General features: G+C 45.7%; 2 protein-coding genes across 3 annotated transcripts; both read right to left on the minus strand.

The window, feature by feature from the left end:
* Positions 1–23: 23 nt before the first annotated feature.
* Positions 24–3,507, minus strand: LOC121543001 (gamma-aminobutyric acid receptor-associated protein-like 1). The gene is made up of 5 exons (XM_045208608.1): positions 3,298–3,507; positions 1,498–1,587; positions 1,096–1,174; positions 768–886; positions 24–502 (listed from the first exon to the last, which is right to left on the minus strand). The coding sequence occupies exons 2-5, from the start codon at positions 1,585–1,587 to the stop codon at positions 437–439; spliced, it is 354 nt and encodes a 117-aa protein (XP_045064543.1). The 5' UTR covers positions 3,298–3,507; the 3' UTR covers positions 24–436.
* A 503-nt stretch (positions 3,508–4,010) lies between these two features.
* On the minus strand, positions 4,011–14,280 carry LOC121542948 (rho guanine nucleotide exchange factor 5-like). 2 transcript variants are annotated; one of them, XM_045208609.1, is made up of 14 exons: positions 12,080–14,280; positions 9,706–9,754; positions 9,397–9,446; positions 7,902–8,320; positions 7,549–7,709; positions 7,253–7,405; positions 6,976–7,105; positions 6,748–6,822; positions 6,549–6,638; positions 6,263–6,405; positions 5,968–6,111; positions 5,781–5,851; positions 5,564–5,668; positions 4,011–5,321 (listed from the first exon to the last, which is right to left on the minus strand). In XM_045208609.1, the coding sequence occupies exons 1-14, from the start codon at positions 14,196–14,198 to the stop codon at positions 5,179–5,181; spliced, it is 3,852 nt and encodes a 1,283-aa protein (XP_045064544.1). In that variant the 5' UTR covers positions 14,199–14,280; the 3' UTR covers positions 4,011–5,178. The 2 variants fall into 2 exon arrangements, with proteins under 2 accessions (XP_045064544.1, XP_045064545.1); XM_045208610.1 differs by lacking the exon at positions 12,080–14,280 and adding an exon at positions 11,291–11,505.
* Between the last annotated feature and the right edge of the window lie 1,474 nt (positions 14,281–15,754).

The raw sequence follows: 15,754 nt of genomic DNA on the forward strand, positions 1-15,754 counted from the left end.
TAAAAAATGACAAACTGCAGAACTAGAAAACCATGCATTTTGGATTTTATTTTCCACAAACACTCCATGATATTAATTTACAAAAAATAATAATATTTGCATTAAATACAGATGACTGGCTGAGAAAGAAAGGTGGAAATCAAGAGCTTTCTCCTTAACACTCTTCTTTCACATCTGAACTCAAATCTCTTTTTCACTCCCCCTCTTTCCAATTCCCCCCTTATTTTTCAAATTCAGAATGCCTTACCATGATCACCCCAAAAATACTGACAAAACTTATACAAACCCTCCCCACCAACTCTCCTCCCCACAGCCATCTCCTAAACACTTAATAAAGAATAATAGTGGTGAAACGTTACAAAGAGCTCTCTCCCATATCCTCTCTTCATCTCCTGTCTCTCTCTCTCTCTCTCGCTTTCCTCCTTTTTGTCCCTTCTCAGGCACCGTAGACGCTCTCATTACTGTAGGTCATGTATAGGAACAGATCCTCTTCATGGTGCTCCTGAGAGGGACCGGGTAGGACAGGGACAGAAATAAGGATTTAAAATGGCCAAAGCAGAACTGTTGATAATAACTGAAGTATGTACATTGATTAAAACATTTTATTTTAATTGTATTTGTTTATAACATAGGCAAAACCCGCTCAGCACAATCTCAATGTAATGGAGCTGTGTCATGTCACTGACAGTGAGAGAATCCCTGGCATCTGGCGTTAGGGGGTCATCGGGGTTGGATAAAAGGTTGCGTCGGTGTGAGTGTGTGTTTACCTCATAGACAGCAGAGAGAGGAGAACTGGATGGGGGAAGGGAGTTGTTGACGAAAAAGAAGAGAGCTTCCTCAGGTCTCATAGACACACGCTGTCGGATCAGGAAGCACAGTTGACCCACTGAGAGAAAAAGAGAGAGAGAGAGATGGTCAGACAGGGACATACAGAACAAAACTAACACATTAGCTAGACTTTCATTTGAAAAGAAGAGGAAGTGTGGCGCAATAGTGGAGGGAAGGGAGAGAGGGAAGAGAAGAGGGTGAGAACAAGGTCATGAGTTGGGAGAGAGGAAATAATTGTGAGAAAGAGAGACATCTCATCAGTTTCACCTGTGAGGTCAGAGGGCACGAGGTACTTCTTCTTGTCCAAGTCAGGAGCTCTCGACCTGGCAGCCCTCTCCACGATGATCTGGTTTAGGAGGGAACACAGTAATTACCATCATGTCCCATTCAACTGGAGCCAAGAAACTTCGCATGCAAGGCTAACATCCATGTATTAAACCCTATCTGACCTTAATAACACCTTACTAACTTCCTTTCCCTTCATCCTATGCCAGGATCACTTATCAGCTAATAAAAGGGATGGATAGGGTTTTTAGGCCCTGGAAATTAATTCACAATCATATAATGAGTGTGATGTCCTTTCAGATTAGTAGCCAATGGTCATAAGAGAAAGGAGTTAAGGAAAGGAAGCTATCTAACACTAGTGGTAGTTATTCTGTTGACACTTACCGGTATCTTGTCGGGATGCTTAGCTCGCACCCTCTCACCCTCTGCCCTCCTCACCTCCAGTGGTACAGAGCGCTGGTACTGACTGTCCATCTACAGAGACACACAGGGACGGGTCAACAGTGGTCAACATGTGATAATACATCATATATGGATGCACTGTAATCATTGTAACATCACATTTACATTTACGTCATTTAGCAGACGCTCTTATCCAGAGCGACTTACAAATTACTGTATCTGTATATTGTTGTTACTTGCAGTTGAGCATATAATAATGCAAGACAAAATATGTTAACTGACGTTCTTCAAACGACTTCTATTCTTATGTGTATAGTCAATTTAAAACTAAAATACAGCCTAACCAGCTCTGGCTGTATGAGAAGCCTGGAGCCACTTATCAGCTGTAAATACCACCCTGTCCTGATATCAAGGTACACAAGACCATGATGACATAACAACAACAGCATGTGCACCGTAGATGGATCAGGTACACAAGACCATGATGACATAACAACAACAGCATGTGCACCGTAGATGGATCAGGTACACAAGACCATGATGACATAACAACAACAGCATGTGCACCGTAGATGGATCAGGTACACAAGACCATGATGACATAACAACAACAGCATGTGCACCGTAGATGGATCAGGTACACAAGACCATGATGACATAACAACAACAGCATGTGCACCGTAGATGGATCAGGTACACAAGACCATGATGACATAACAACAACAGCATGTGCACCGTAGATGGATCAGGTACACAAGACCATGATGACATAACAACAACAGCATGTGCACCGTAGATGGATCAGGTACACAAGACCATGATGACATAACAACAACAGCATGTGCACCGTAGATGGATCAGGTACACAAGACCATGATGACATAACAACAACAGCATGTGCACCGTAGATGGATCAGGTACACAAGACCATGATGACATAACAACAACAGCATGTGCACCGTAGATGGATCAGGTACACAAGACCATGATGACATAACAACAACAGCATGTGCACCGTAGATGGATCAGGTACACAAGACCATGATGACATAACAACAACAGCATGTGCACCGTAGATGGATCAGGTACACAAAAGCAAACTGGTCAGGGAGAGTCAGATTGGCTACTGTATGTTGTCTTGACAACTCAATCATTTGAAATCATGTATTGTATGTAGAGTGGTCTACAATGTTTATACGTTTTTTTTTCTTTAAACTTTATAAATGTGATATGCATATATAATATTATATTTGCACTTGCTTGTAAACTAAATATTGAGATTATATATGAAAATGTACAACATAGCCTACATTGCGTGAACACACTGGCTTGCTTTCTAATGGATGCATAAATTAGCGACATCTTATTTACAAACATCATGTGATAGCCAAGGTAACGCTAGCTAACATGTATGATCATAATAGCAACAGGTTAAAGTTTGATTCTGCATAGCCCTGTTTCTATCACAGCCAACTACTGTAGCCTACTGTTGTGGTTTTTCAGACATGGCAAGGTGGCCACGTCATTATTTACAGTTTTGGGTTTGGTCAGCTGATAGGCTAACGTTGACGTTAGCTAGCTACAGTAGCTAGCTTATGTTGCAAGCGAATGTTATGGCTAATCCTTATTGCTGTATAAAAAAACGCATTCACATGGCATCCAAACGAGAGCCAATACATGCCAACAAATCGATCAAAGCCAATGAGCTTTTTGCGAGATTGAGGGATATGCTGCACGAAGTCGAAGCGAAGACAAGGAATCAAGAGTCAAACACTCACTCACCTTTGGGAAAACGGAATAAAAACAAATACAAGTGAAAATTCCACACCGATCTTTCCCACCGACTCTTCACGTAACCAACGCTATCATATAATGAGCACAACGAACAGTAATTTTCGATTCAATTATATCAACGGACCTAAATTAAATATATTCTTAAATAGCCGACTGTTCTAACTAGCTAGATACTTCTTATGCCCCAGAAACAACAACATATACAGTAACGCCCAATTTGAGTGATTTAGACCAATGAACGTTGTTTGCGCTGATGGACAACGTTTTTAACCACTCGGGCAGAGTTGGGGGACGGCGTTTTATTTTGTTTATAATGCTCCCGTTGGAGTAATAGTGCTGTTTCCCGACTCTCTGACTCGGTTTTTGCTTGATTTACGTTTTAGTCAACCAATTAAATTGTTGTAAAACTGGGCCAGGAGAACCTTCCTCTACGTGCCAGACGTTGCATACGTGCCAGACGTTGCATACGATGTGTCCTGTAAAAAGTACACTTTAAGTCAGGGCTGAAAACATAGTTGTGTTCAGTCTATCCAAGTCCGTTGACCAGGGTCTACTATTGATTTAAGGCCAAAAGTCCTTAATGTAGGCCAAGTTCTCCTGCTGTTCCAATTTCACTATTTGCTATCAAAAACAATAGTCAGAAAATGAATAAAGTATTTCACACAGGCCTACATTAATTTATAGGTGGAGGACCATTAATATTCATGAGAATCATCCTTTATTTCCAAAGCATACTTTCTCAGTCTGCTCAACACAGACAGAACATATTATTTTGATCATTGTACCTCTTTTGCCATAAAATTGTGTATGCAGTCCTGGGAATGTATTGCACTTCAATTGTACTTACAGCACTTTCAACATTCTTAACAATGTGCATACAACCACTCTCTTTATCTCCTACTCTTCTGTATCTCAAGGGGGATTAAGTACCCTTGCCTGGCTACTCAAACTCCTTGTTCCAGCCAAACGCTACGCCATGCCCACGGACATTCGTTTCTTCTACACAATGAGTTTGGATCTGAGTACCTCCCCGACGATTTCTAGAAAGCAAACACATTATAACCATTCTGATTGGTCCCAGAAACCAATGGGTTGGGAAGAGCCAGAGCACATGTGGGTAAAGCTGCGCTAAAATTTTTTGTCATTGGCTTTGATACTCTGATTGGGTAAAGATTATCCAATCGCTGATTACTTTGTTTAGTACAACACCCCTCATTTTGATGTCACCACAAACGACTTCAACAATGGCAGTCTTAGACTGAAGTATGTAGCGAACATAGAGCAGTGGAATAATTCAGTTTGAGTCGTCATCCAATAAGTACCCACCATAAAAGTAATTTATGAAAATCTTTGTAATAAACACAAATAATAAATTGACCTGAATATATAGAAACATTTTATTTAAAGACAAATTTCCCTTTAATATAACCTCTATTGCAAAACACTCCTGTCCACTGACATGGTGTATCATACCATGTATTTACAGTCTTAGATGGCTGATTTCCAATACAGCCTGTAGCAGTCCATCGACTTTCATTGCCAGGGTTTGATTTACAAGGCTACCCTAGACACTCCCAGGCACCTCCAAAAGCCTTCCAACTATTTACGTTGGCACTCCTGTAAGTGTTACAGGTATTCATGTCAGTCCAGTGCCTCTCTCTAAGGCACCCCCGTCTAAGGCACCCCCTCTAAAGCCATTCATCCCCTTGCCGTTCATCCCCAATAAGCAGGGTGAGGCCGGGAGGGACAACTCCAGTCTGAAACACTATGTTTCATCCACTGTCCAAATCCACAGGACCACAGTAACTCCACTCCATTGATACACAGTGACTAGGATTCCCCCAGTGCAGTCAGGCAGTGGTTGGTTGGTCATATTGCAGCCGTGGCTGTGGTAATTTTGAGAGCATCCAACAGGTTGCGCTGTCGGACCCTGAGGCTGGCTATGGTTTCCAAATGGGACTCAGGAGTCCATCCTCTGTGTCTGTCTGACAGCCTGGTCCCCTCCACCCAACCTGAGGAACGACAGAGAGAGAGAGAGAGAGAGAGCGAGATAGAGATAGAGATAGAGAGGGAGAGCGAGAGAGGGAAACGGGGAGAAAGAGGGGGAGAGGAAAGAGGAGGGAGAGAAGGGAAAGAGTTTTAAGAAAAAGCAACTAAAAAAGTAACACATTTTCAGCACACAAAAACACTGAGGTATGGAGATGTTGTGTATTCCCACAACCAATCAGGGAGTGGGTGGTTCTGTCCTCCTTACCGTCGCTGCTCTGCTGGTGGACCAGAATGACCTCAGCTTTCTCCAGGGACAGCTCGTCTGATTGGTGGGCAACGAAGGCTCGGATGCACTGCATCTGTGTGAAGTCTGTGAGTGGGAGAGAGGGTCAGAGGTCAAATACAGCAGGGTCATGAGGGTCAAGATATCACTACTGTCTGGCCATGCTAGGCTGGATGGCAATATAGCCATTTTTACCCACCTTGTGCTGCAGAGTAGTCAATAACAGGATGGGGCCTGGAGACAGCTGAGATCCAACGCAGTTTGTCACCTCTGAAAGATCACAAGAAAACACACTTTTTAGACACACCTGTGGATTACATTACTCTCACTCTTTGTAACACACGCACAGGCACACACTCACACACACACAACCCTCTCTGTCTTACTGTGTGTCGGTGCTAAGTAGCAGGGCTTTCTTGTTGAGGTAGAGGCGGAACAGGTTCTTCTGTAGAGAGTGCAGTTTGACCCGACAGTTCTCAGCACGCAGCTCTGACACCGGAGCATGGTCTATCACCGTGAACCTGCCCCCTCTAGAGCGAGGGAGGAGAAAAGGAGAGGAGTGGAGAGGAGAGTTAATAATGCCCAATGATGAGAACATTGAAAAATGTATCAATAAAAAGTGATATCAGTCTAGATTTCCTAATGCTTGGTTTGCTTTGATTGTTGTCAGAGGGGACTCACTCTTTGTGCAGTGACAGCAGCAGGTAGTCATTGAAGAGGTGCAGGTAGACACTCCTCTCTGTCTCCCTTAGAGAGAAATCCATCATCTCAGTCACTGGTCCCTCTCTCACCAGCCTACGAGACTGACTGACCAGGGGAAGAGTCTACAACACACATACGTTAAACTCGGTTAAAGCTTGCTGCTGTACTTGTATTGTAACTTGTTATTGTGATCAGTTCAACACAGATATGTTCAAGGGACAGCATGTAAAGCAGGGGATCATGGCAGATGTAGTTTATTACTCACCCTGCATTCAAAGTCCACTCTGGCACTGAGAGAGACCAGCGACTCAATGCTCTTCATCTGAGTAATACTGTCATTGCTCTCCTGGATCAACTGAAGGACAGAGGGAGAGAAGAGAGATGGTTAACAATTGTGTTATCTCTTGGCTACATCATGTAACAGTGCACCACCAGAAGGAGGGGAGGGGGGTGGGGTTACATACCCTCTCCAGTAGCTTCATAGCTTTGATGGCCTGGACCTCCTCCTCTGTGTCTTGGGCTGTTCTCTTCACAATGTTCTGAGAGAAAAAGACAAAGAGAAATGGAGGGAATGAGAGAGATTGAGAAGGGGAGAATGAGACCGTGTTGAAAAGAGGATTATAAGGAGTCACATACTTAGATTGTGCACTTAAAACATACACACACGTACAGAAACAGTCACACACACACACCTGCACAAGGAGCTTGATTCGTGTGATCCTCTGGAAGGGGAGGATGAGGAAGGAGCGAAGAGGAAGACGCTGACACACTGCACTGCGTTCCAACTTCTCCACTACCCGCCTGAACCCTTGGTTCTCATCCCTGCAAGGCAGATAGAGAGAGAGAGAGAGAGAGAAATAATGTGATGTGCTGTTTGTAAGTCAATGTAAACACATATAAATGTGCAGTAATACAAAGAGTCTGTCAGAAAGAGTCTGTCCAATCAGTGAACAGTGGGGGAGGACTCACATGAGTCTCTGGTAAGTGGCATCCTGATATGATTGGTTGGTGAGGTAGGGCACGTAGACCTTCTTGAAGCGTTGACAGTGGCGAGCGATGATGTCGCACACGGTGAAGTGCATCATATCAGATTCCAACCTCTCTTCCAGCTTCAACAGAAAACTAAGAGAACAACAAATACAGAGAAAGACTATGAGGTAAACGTTGACAGAAAAAGAGAAAGAGGGGCTTAGAGAGAGCCCATGACCTTCAGCCTGTAGGTTTGCTAGTTTGAGGAACAAACAAATAAGTCCCAGTCCTCTCACCTGTGGCTGATGGCTCGGACGTCGGCCAGCCTGGAGAACAGCCAGTTCCTGTCCTGAGTAGTCAACAGCTCCCCGAGCTGCTTAGACTTGACAAAGTGGTCCACCACGATGTCCAGACTACGACAGTACGACGCTTCCGAAGTTACAACCTCAAACTGCACCTGACAGGAAGAAGAAAAAAAGAGGAGTGGTAGGAGAGGGGGAGATTACAAGCACTGTTCCAACTACCCCGAGAACCCACAGATCCAGGCTCCAGAAAATCAACATTAGCTACTAGGCAACTGGCAAATGTCATCATCGACATCGCTGGTTGAAGGGTCAACTGTTGTCCTGCTGTGTTAGTTTTTGTTTACCTCCTGCAGGCGTCTCTGGTCTTCAGTCAGCTCCCCAAACTTAGCACTGTTCCTGACCTCAGGGATCTCCTGCCACAGGCTTGGGGACTGGGTGAGGGAGATGGAGAGGCGGGGAGAGGAAGGCCTGGCTGGGGGGGCCGGCGTGGCCGGGCGGGCCTGGGGCGGCTGTGGTAGGGGCAGGAACTTGGCGCTGGTGCCACTGGACGTAGAGCCAGAGTGGGACAGAGAGTGGGGGTGGATGACTGGGGGGAGACAGGGTAAGGGTCTGCGGGCAGGAGGGAGCGAGGGGGCCAGGGAGGAGGGTACGGGGGACAGGGGGACAGGGAGCTCCTCGTAGATGGAGAGGGTGTCAGAGCAAGACTGACTAAGGATCTCCCTGTTCTGAGCCGTCTCACTGTACTGCTGGTAGAGCTGGGAATCTGAAAGGAGGTAGGGGGAAGAGGAGGTAGAGGGAAGAGAGAGAAAGGAGGAGAGGTGGAGGGGAGGCAAAGAGAGGGGAAGAGAGAGATGAGTAGAGTAAGAGAGAGAGAAAAGTTAAGACAGGGACAGAATGGGTATAGATGAAGAGGACGAGTGAGAGAGTGGCAGAGAAAGAGAGCAAAGGACAAAGTGGAAGACAGTAAGAGGACAGTGAGAAGAAAAACAGAGTTAGGGGAGAAATATCAAGAGAGGGAAAGGTAGAGAGAGACAGAGAAGTGGGTTAGCCAGAGTGTATGGTTTACATTTTACATTCCCCCTACATACACTTCTTGGAATGTTATGTTATAGCAGCGGCAGCTGGTTTTTATTGGAGTAAAGAGATATGAATACCTGTACAAACCTGCCTGTGGCCCTGGAGTGTGCGCACACACACACACACACACACACACACACACACACACACACAACTGCCCCATTTCATACAATTACACATTGACTCATAGGCCTGCAAACCTGCTGCAATTTTGGTATGTTTAAATTATTGGGTTGGAAGCAGAACTGAAAATGAAACCCTACAGTTTATAGGTTCCATGGAGGAAAACTACAACATGTTTGAACTGGAAAATAATCTGGGAAAATACAGAAAGGGATCAAGCATGCACTGTATACATGAGTAAGGCATTCACAGGAAGAAGTCTGTCTAGGGACTCACAGTACACTGCTATACAGTCATATCTAGTCCCAGATTCAATCTGTCTGTGGACACGTTTCATTAACAGCACCTTTACTGGTAGATGAAATCTGTCTCTGGAAGTATCTTGTTTGATTTTACTGACTTTTTCATTTCTAATTACAAGGAGCGTAGTTAACCTAGAAATAAATGTGCCTTCACAGATTCCATACCCACATAGCCATAAACACAGACTAGCTCTCTCTGCTCATTGTAGCATACAAGGTGCTATTGAACTAATATTAATACATATAAAATACATTTCAGAGAAGTGGATGTGTGAAAGTGCATGTGAGTGCCACAGGGATGAAGGAGAGAAAAGAGAGGTAGAGCAGAGATACTCACTGTAAAATTTGGAGTTCCTCCTAGCCATTCCGATGGTATTCGTGACATTCCTGTACAGAGGGAGAGGCAGGAGTCAGGACAGGGAATCGTCAACACTTCATCTACAGAAGTAGTGTGGTGCATTTTATCTCTACTCTTTTAACTCAGGCACTAACACAGCCTAGTGTTAGGGTTAAATGGCAGACTGACTCTATACATGGCAAGTGGCCATAAAATATGACAATGTAATAAAAATGCAATGTCACTGTGGTAGCCCAGTGCACTAACATAACATATGCCCCCTCCCTCCCCCTGCTATCTTCTACTCACCTCAGGTCCACGTCTCCCCAGTTGAAGCTCACCTCCTCCTCATCATCAACTGGAAGCAGAACATATTGGTTCCAGTGTAGTCCAGAGAGATAGAGCAACATAACCCAATAATGTAATATACTTTGGCTCAGAACAGTACAGGCAGAGCAGGTTTTGTTACAGAAACAAGGATTAGTTTGTTTGCTAAACTCCCCTAGCTGCGCTCCTCTCTAGACAGAACGTACTGAAGTGAAGACAGAGCTGGGATAGAATAGATAGAAGAGTCAAGGAAGAAGAATGAGTAATGGTTCCAGACACTCTAACCCAGCCTATTTATTGCGAGATTCTGGAATTGCCACACTGTCCCCAACTCCACTTTCCTCCTCCCTTTCTCCCGCCCCCTTCTCATGTCAGTGACTCAGGTGATGGCAGTTTCTTGTAAGTCTCCTCATAATGAACTGATGAGAAATTCACAATTCAAGATTAAAGGAAATTTAAACGGCAAAACAGAAGTCCACAGTTGTGGTAAGGTTGGGTTAGTTAGCATCAGAGGTTGGATCTCCTTAAGATTTCTGTGAAATCCCACATGAAAAAATACTACAGTTTACTATAGAATACTACATTACTTACGATACAATTCTGTAATAAACTGTAGAATACTATACTACACACTGTAGTATCCCTCGATCATGTGTAGTACTTACTATAGAATGTTGTAGTATACTGTAGAATACTATAGTAAATACTACAGTATTATCCAGAGAAAAATACTGTAGTAAATACTACGGTAATGTCCACAAAAACACTAGTCAGCAAAAACACCACAGTAAATACTACAGTATATTACAATTAGAAAAAAAACACTACATGAATTACTTTAGTATATACTACAGTTATTTTACTACAGTATTTATACTATAGTTAACTGTAAATACTACAGTATATTACAGTATACTACAGTAAATACTACAGTATTCCATGTAGTCCGCAAAACACTAGAGCGAATACTACAGTAAAGTTTGCAAAAAACCCTACAGTGAATACTTAAGCAATAAGACCCGAGGGGGAGTGGTATATGGCTAATATACCATAGCTAAGGGCTGTTCTTATGCAGGACGCAACGAGGAGTGCCTGGATACAGCCCTTAGCTGTGGTATATTGGCCATATACCACAAACCCCTGAGGTACCTTATTGCTATTATAAACTCGTTACCAATGTAATTAGAACAGTAAAAAGTAATTTTTTGTCATACCCGTGTTAGACAGTCTGATATACCACGGCTTTCAGACAATCAGCATTCAGGGCTCGATCCACCCGGTTTATAATATAGTATTTATACCATAGTATACTATAGTATTTTTTCATGTGGGTATCAATCACTAAGAATTAACGTTTGTTTGTATAACAGTCTTCAAATAAAAAAGTATGAACTCTTCTGTCTGGCGTTCTAAAAGGTTAGGTTAGGTTGACAAAATTAGATGATTTGAGATCATGAAATTAGTTGAGTATTAAGATCATAATTAGGTTATTCTAATGTTAATCTGTGTTAGGTATTGAGTTGCTTTTCTCTTGATTTATTCCTCCGTCTCTTTCTGTCTGTCTCACCTGACGCATGGAATATTCTCGTTCTGCGATCCCTCGCAACTCCTCCTTCTTCTTCTTCTTCCTCGTTTCTTCTTTCTGTTGTCTTGCGGAACCCCCGCCTCCTATACCGAACATCGGTGCCCAAATCTTGGAAACTACAAGTGCTCTTCACCCCCCCACCTCCCGTTGTTTTACTCTCTTCCTTGCCCTCCCCCATCCTCTCCTCTTCCCCTCCTACCCTCTTCTCTGCCTCCCCTTCCAGTTTCCTCTCCTCAGTCGCTTCTCCCAATTTCCCCCTGTCCTCGGCCCCATCCTCTATCCTCCTTTCCTGCTTCCCCTCTACCACACTATTCTCTTCCCCCTCTCCCACAGTCCTCGCTTTCTCCCCTTCTTCCTCCATCTTTTCCTCTATGGTGGTAATAGGTTGTTCTGAGTCAGGGTTGTATATAAGGCTGGGGCAGCTGGTTGGTTTGTACAGGGTGTTGCTCACAGAGAGAAACAGATCTTCCTCTTTCTGGGCATGCGCTTCTTTCTCTGCATCCAGTATATGAACCTCGTCCCCAACTTCACCCCCTTTCTCCATCTCACCCTCATCCTCTGTCACCATCTCTACCTGGATATGTATATGACTGTCTGTTTGTCTGTCCGTACACACATTGTTACCCTCCACCTCCTCTCCCTGTCTGTCTGTAGGTGTGTCACCATGAGTAGTGTCTAGGGTTATGGCAGCTTGCGTGTCTGTGGGTGCGCCATCACCAAGCATAGCTTTGAGAGCCTCAGCATGCATGTCTGCTAGTTTCTCCCCTGTACCTCTCTCATCCACCACCTTCCCTGGCTCTGCCTCCCGCTCAGCCAGCTCCGCCTCCACCGACTTCCTACCACACTTCGTCCGCTTATGAACCGTGGCGTAGACGGGTGATGCTCCTCCCCCCTCTGGCGTCTCGTCCTTTTCTTCCTCTATCTCCTCTTCTACCCTCTCGGTCCCTCTCTCAGTCTGGCTGACCTCTTGACCTCCCTGTGACTCTGGCTGGGGGTCGCCGAGGGCGTGTTCCTCCGAGCAGCCAAGGATCTCGCTCAATACGTCATTGGCCCACTTCATGTGTGAGGCCTGGGAATGGCGCTTGGCCTCCTCTTCTGTGCTCCAGGCTCCACTTATACGGATCTGGATGGCCACAGCTTCCTCTGGGCTCATCACTCCAGGGTTATTCTGGTCAGAGGTGGCTTGGTCAACTACAGAGATCCCATGCTGGTGGTACTCTCCACTGGGGTGTGATGATGGACCCATCTCTGGTTCTGTCCTCCTTCTGTCTGTTGGGTCCCTCTCTCTTGTGTCTGTGTACTCTTTATGTCTTTCTCTCCACTCTTTGAGGAGTTTTTCAGTCTCAGAGTTCCTCCTTCGGTCTATCTCAGCGTATGGGTTCTCCTCCATGACCTTCAGTCGTTCTCCGCTCTCTCGTTCTAGGGTGGCGTGACTGACGTCCACTATGGAGCTCTCTTCTGTGTCTGTTCTCTCCTCCTTTGGCACGTGGATCTCATCCCTCACTCTTTTTCTCTCATCCTCTGCCCCTTGGTCTCCACCTCTGGAAGGGTCATCATGAGGGAGGTGTGTGATGTCACCACTGTCACTATGACCATATCCAGGATTTTGATTGGTCGGCTCTGATTCCATGTCACCCAGGACCTCTGTCTGATTGGGTATTGACCTGGGCAGTGTTTGTCCAATCACACAGAACACGTAGGTGGGTTGCTTCTTCCCCTTTCCGTCATTCACCTCTCCCTCCACTGCATCTTCCTTTTGCTCTGTCCGTTCTTCTGTTATTTCTCTCTCTCTTTCATGTCTTCTCCCTCCACCTCTCTCCATCTCTCCCTCGCTCCCCTGAAAGCCAACAGGTTGCCTGGCAACATGATTAGCAATCCCAACTTCCAAGAATTCCTTGCAGTCCTCAAACTCCTCTTCTCCACCGCTGGACACAGTGAAAAAGCCGTCCTCAGAGGAAGGGATTCTATCCCTCTCTCCTTCCCACTCTCTCTCACTTCCTCCCTCGCGCTCGGAGTGTGCATATCTATCACTTCCTCCTTCTTCCTCTCTGTCACCCTCTGTCACATTCTCTCTCTCTGTCTCCCTGTCCCTCTGCCAGCGTTCCTCTCTCTCTCCATCGCTATAAGTCTGGTGTTCCTCTCCTCTGCTATCACTCCTTCTCCAGGCTTCTGTCTCATCGTCTTCATCTACATTTAACTCTATCTCTGTTTCTCCCCCTGTCCCTCGCTCCAAATACCTCTCTCTCCCTCCCTCCCTCTCAGTTTCTCTCTCTCCGTCTATGGACATTCTTTGTTCCGCTGACCTATCCTCTTGTCCATCTCCCTCTGTCTTCCTTTCTTTTTCTCCGCCTGTCCTTTGTTCCACGGATCTGTCCTCTTCTTCACTTCTCTCTCTCCATCTGTTCATGTGCCTGTCTCGGTCTCTCTCTATAACCTCATCCTCTACAGAGGAGTCTTTGTTATATCTGACCCTCTGTGGTTCTAACCACATCTTCCGCTGCTCAGGGCGCTTCGTCTCCTCCTCTCTTCCTTCTCTACCCTTCACTCTATCGCTACGCTCTCTCTGCCCCCTGTCCACATCCTTCTCTACCTCTGACTCTTTCTCTTCATGACTGTTTCTTCCTCTTCTCCTGTTTCTTTCGCTCTCTATGTCACTGCTCCATTCTCCGCTGCTCTGGACTCGTGGTGGCACCCTTGGGGCTGTCTCACTCTGCGATCGGCTACCTCCGTCTGCTCCTCCCTCCCTTTTGGGATCTGTCTCTCTGTCTCTCTTCTCCCTGCGCCTCCTCTCTTCATCCTCCCCCTTGGAATATATGTCTCTCTCTCTGAATCTCTCTCCGTCCATCCGCTTCCCTCTCTTTCCTGTTACATTAGGCTGTGTTCCCTCCATCTCTTTCTCCGGGTCCCTCCTTTCCCTTGGTCCGTCCTCTCGCCTGCCCCCTTCTCTCACCCCATCCCTCTCTCTCTCCACTTCCCTCGCTTTTCTCCTGTCCCTCTCTCTGTATTTCTCCATGTCCCTCTCTCCATCCCTGTCCCTGCCCCCGTCCCTCACTCTCTGTCTATAAGCATCTCTCCCTCCATCCCTCTCTCTGTACATCTCCCCCCCTCTCCATTTCTGTCTCTCCTTCTCTTTCTCCCTCACTCTATCCCATGCTGCGTTCCCCTCATTGTCCCCCTCACTTTTACTGTGCGGATGTTTCAGTTCTCTTCTGTTGTCATCCCTCACTCTCTCTTTCCACTTCTCTCCATCACTGTCTCCCTCGCTCCTGGTGTCCCTCTGTCCCTCTCTATTTCCTTCCCTCCTTCCATCCCTGCCCTCTCTATCCGAATAGTTCTGTGAATCTCCCTCTCTCCCTCTAACTTCCCTTTCTCCCTGCCAGAGTTTTGGCCTTTCTCTCTCTCCATCCATATACCTCTCTCTTTTGCTCCATAGGTCATTGCCCTTTGAGTCCCTCTCTCTCCTCCTTTCTCTAAAATCTGGGTCCGCTTCCCTCGCTCTCTCCCTCCGTCTCACTGTCTTATCATCCATGGGCCTCCCTCCATTTTTCTCTCCCTCCTCCTTTGCCCTTATTCTCTCCCTCTCTCTGTATCTTTGTAAGTCCCTCTCTGCGTCTCGATACCGCTGTATCCGTGCTGCTGTCTTTCGTTCTCTCTCCCTGTCGTCCATCTCTGTTCCCTTCTGTCTCTCCAATTGTCTCGTTCCTTCTTTCCCCACATCTTCCTCCACAAATGCACTCATTCTTCTGTCTCTCTCGTTGCTATTTCTTGTCATTCTAGGAAACGTGTCTCCTTTCTTTCTCTCCTTTTCTCTGTCTCTGTCGTTCCCGATCTCCATATTTGAAGTAGGTCTTCCGTTGGCACGTCTCTCTCCCGCTCTCCCCCTTCCTCTCTCTCTCCATTCCCTTTCCTCCTCCCTCCCTCTGGATATGGGGGCACAATCCTTCTCTCTGTTCCTCTCTCTTGGTCCAGGTTCCATCTCTTTTCTTCTATTTCTTGTTTTGTCCTTCAATCTCTCCATTTCTCTTTCTCTCCTCCATTCCTGTTCTCTGATCCTCTCCCTCTCTCTGTCTATCAGGGCCATAGTTTCAGGTCTGGGACTTGTTTCGCGGGAGATCTGGCTGATTGGCTGAGGGTTCCGGTCGGAAGCGCTTTGATTGGATAGATTAAATGTGTCAAAGGGATTCAGACTGAGGCGTTTGGTCCCCATGGTAACATACTTTTTTCAGAACCTGAAAGATTACAATATTCTCTCATTAACTTATAATTCAAAACAATCTGGACATTCTGCAAGGATACTGCTACAACCAATATAATCACTTGAAGTAGCATCACTTTCAATCACTAAATGGGGTTAAAGGAATGTTGAGATCAATGAAAATGGAAGGTGAAGAACAGCATTAGGCACACTGTGGCCCTCAACCCCTGAAGCTGAATAGTGGCCTAGTG

Source organism: Coregonus clupeaformis, chromosome 28 (genome assembly GCF_020615455.1).
Source record: "Coregonus clupeaformis isolate EN_2021a chromosome 28, ASM2061545v1, whole genome shotgun sequence".
Lineage (NCBI taxonomy): Eukaryota > Metazoa > Chordata > Actinopteri > Salmoniformes > Salmonidae > Coregonus > Coregonus clupeaformis.

What these genes read in the sequence shown, in the direction of transcription:
- LOC121543001 (XM_045208608.1), bottom strand. Translation starts at nt 1,587, where the DNA reads ATGGACAGTCAGTACCAGCGCTCTGTACCACTGGAGGTGAGGAGGGCA. An exon ending in AGCATCCCGACAAGATACCG is followed by an intron (nt 1,175 to 1,497) that starts GTAAGTGTCAAC and finishes CTCCTAAACCAG; the next exon opens with ATCATCGTGGAGAGGGCTGC. An exon ending in CTCTCTCTGCTGTCTATGAG is followed by an intron (nt 503 to 767) that starts GTAAACACACAC and finishes GGTCCCTCTCAG; the next exon opens with GAGCACCATGAAGAGGATCT.
- LOC121542948 (XM_045208609.1), bottom strand. Translation starts at nt 14,198, where the DNA reads ATGGAGGGAACACAGCCTAATGTAACAGGAAAGAGAGGGAAGCGGATG. An exon ending in GTCCGAGCCATCAGCCACAG is followed by an intron (nt 7,406 to 7,548) that starts GTGAGAGGACTG and finishes TTGTTCTCTTAG; the next exon opens with TTTTCTGTTGAAGCTGGAAG. An exon ending in GCCACTTACCAGAGACTCAT is followed by an intron (nt 7,106 to 7,252) that starts GTGAGTCCTCCC and finishes TCTGCCTTGCAG; the next exon opens with GGATGAGAACCAAGGGTTCA.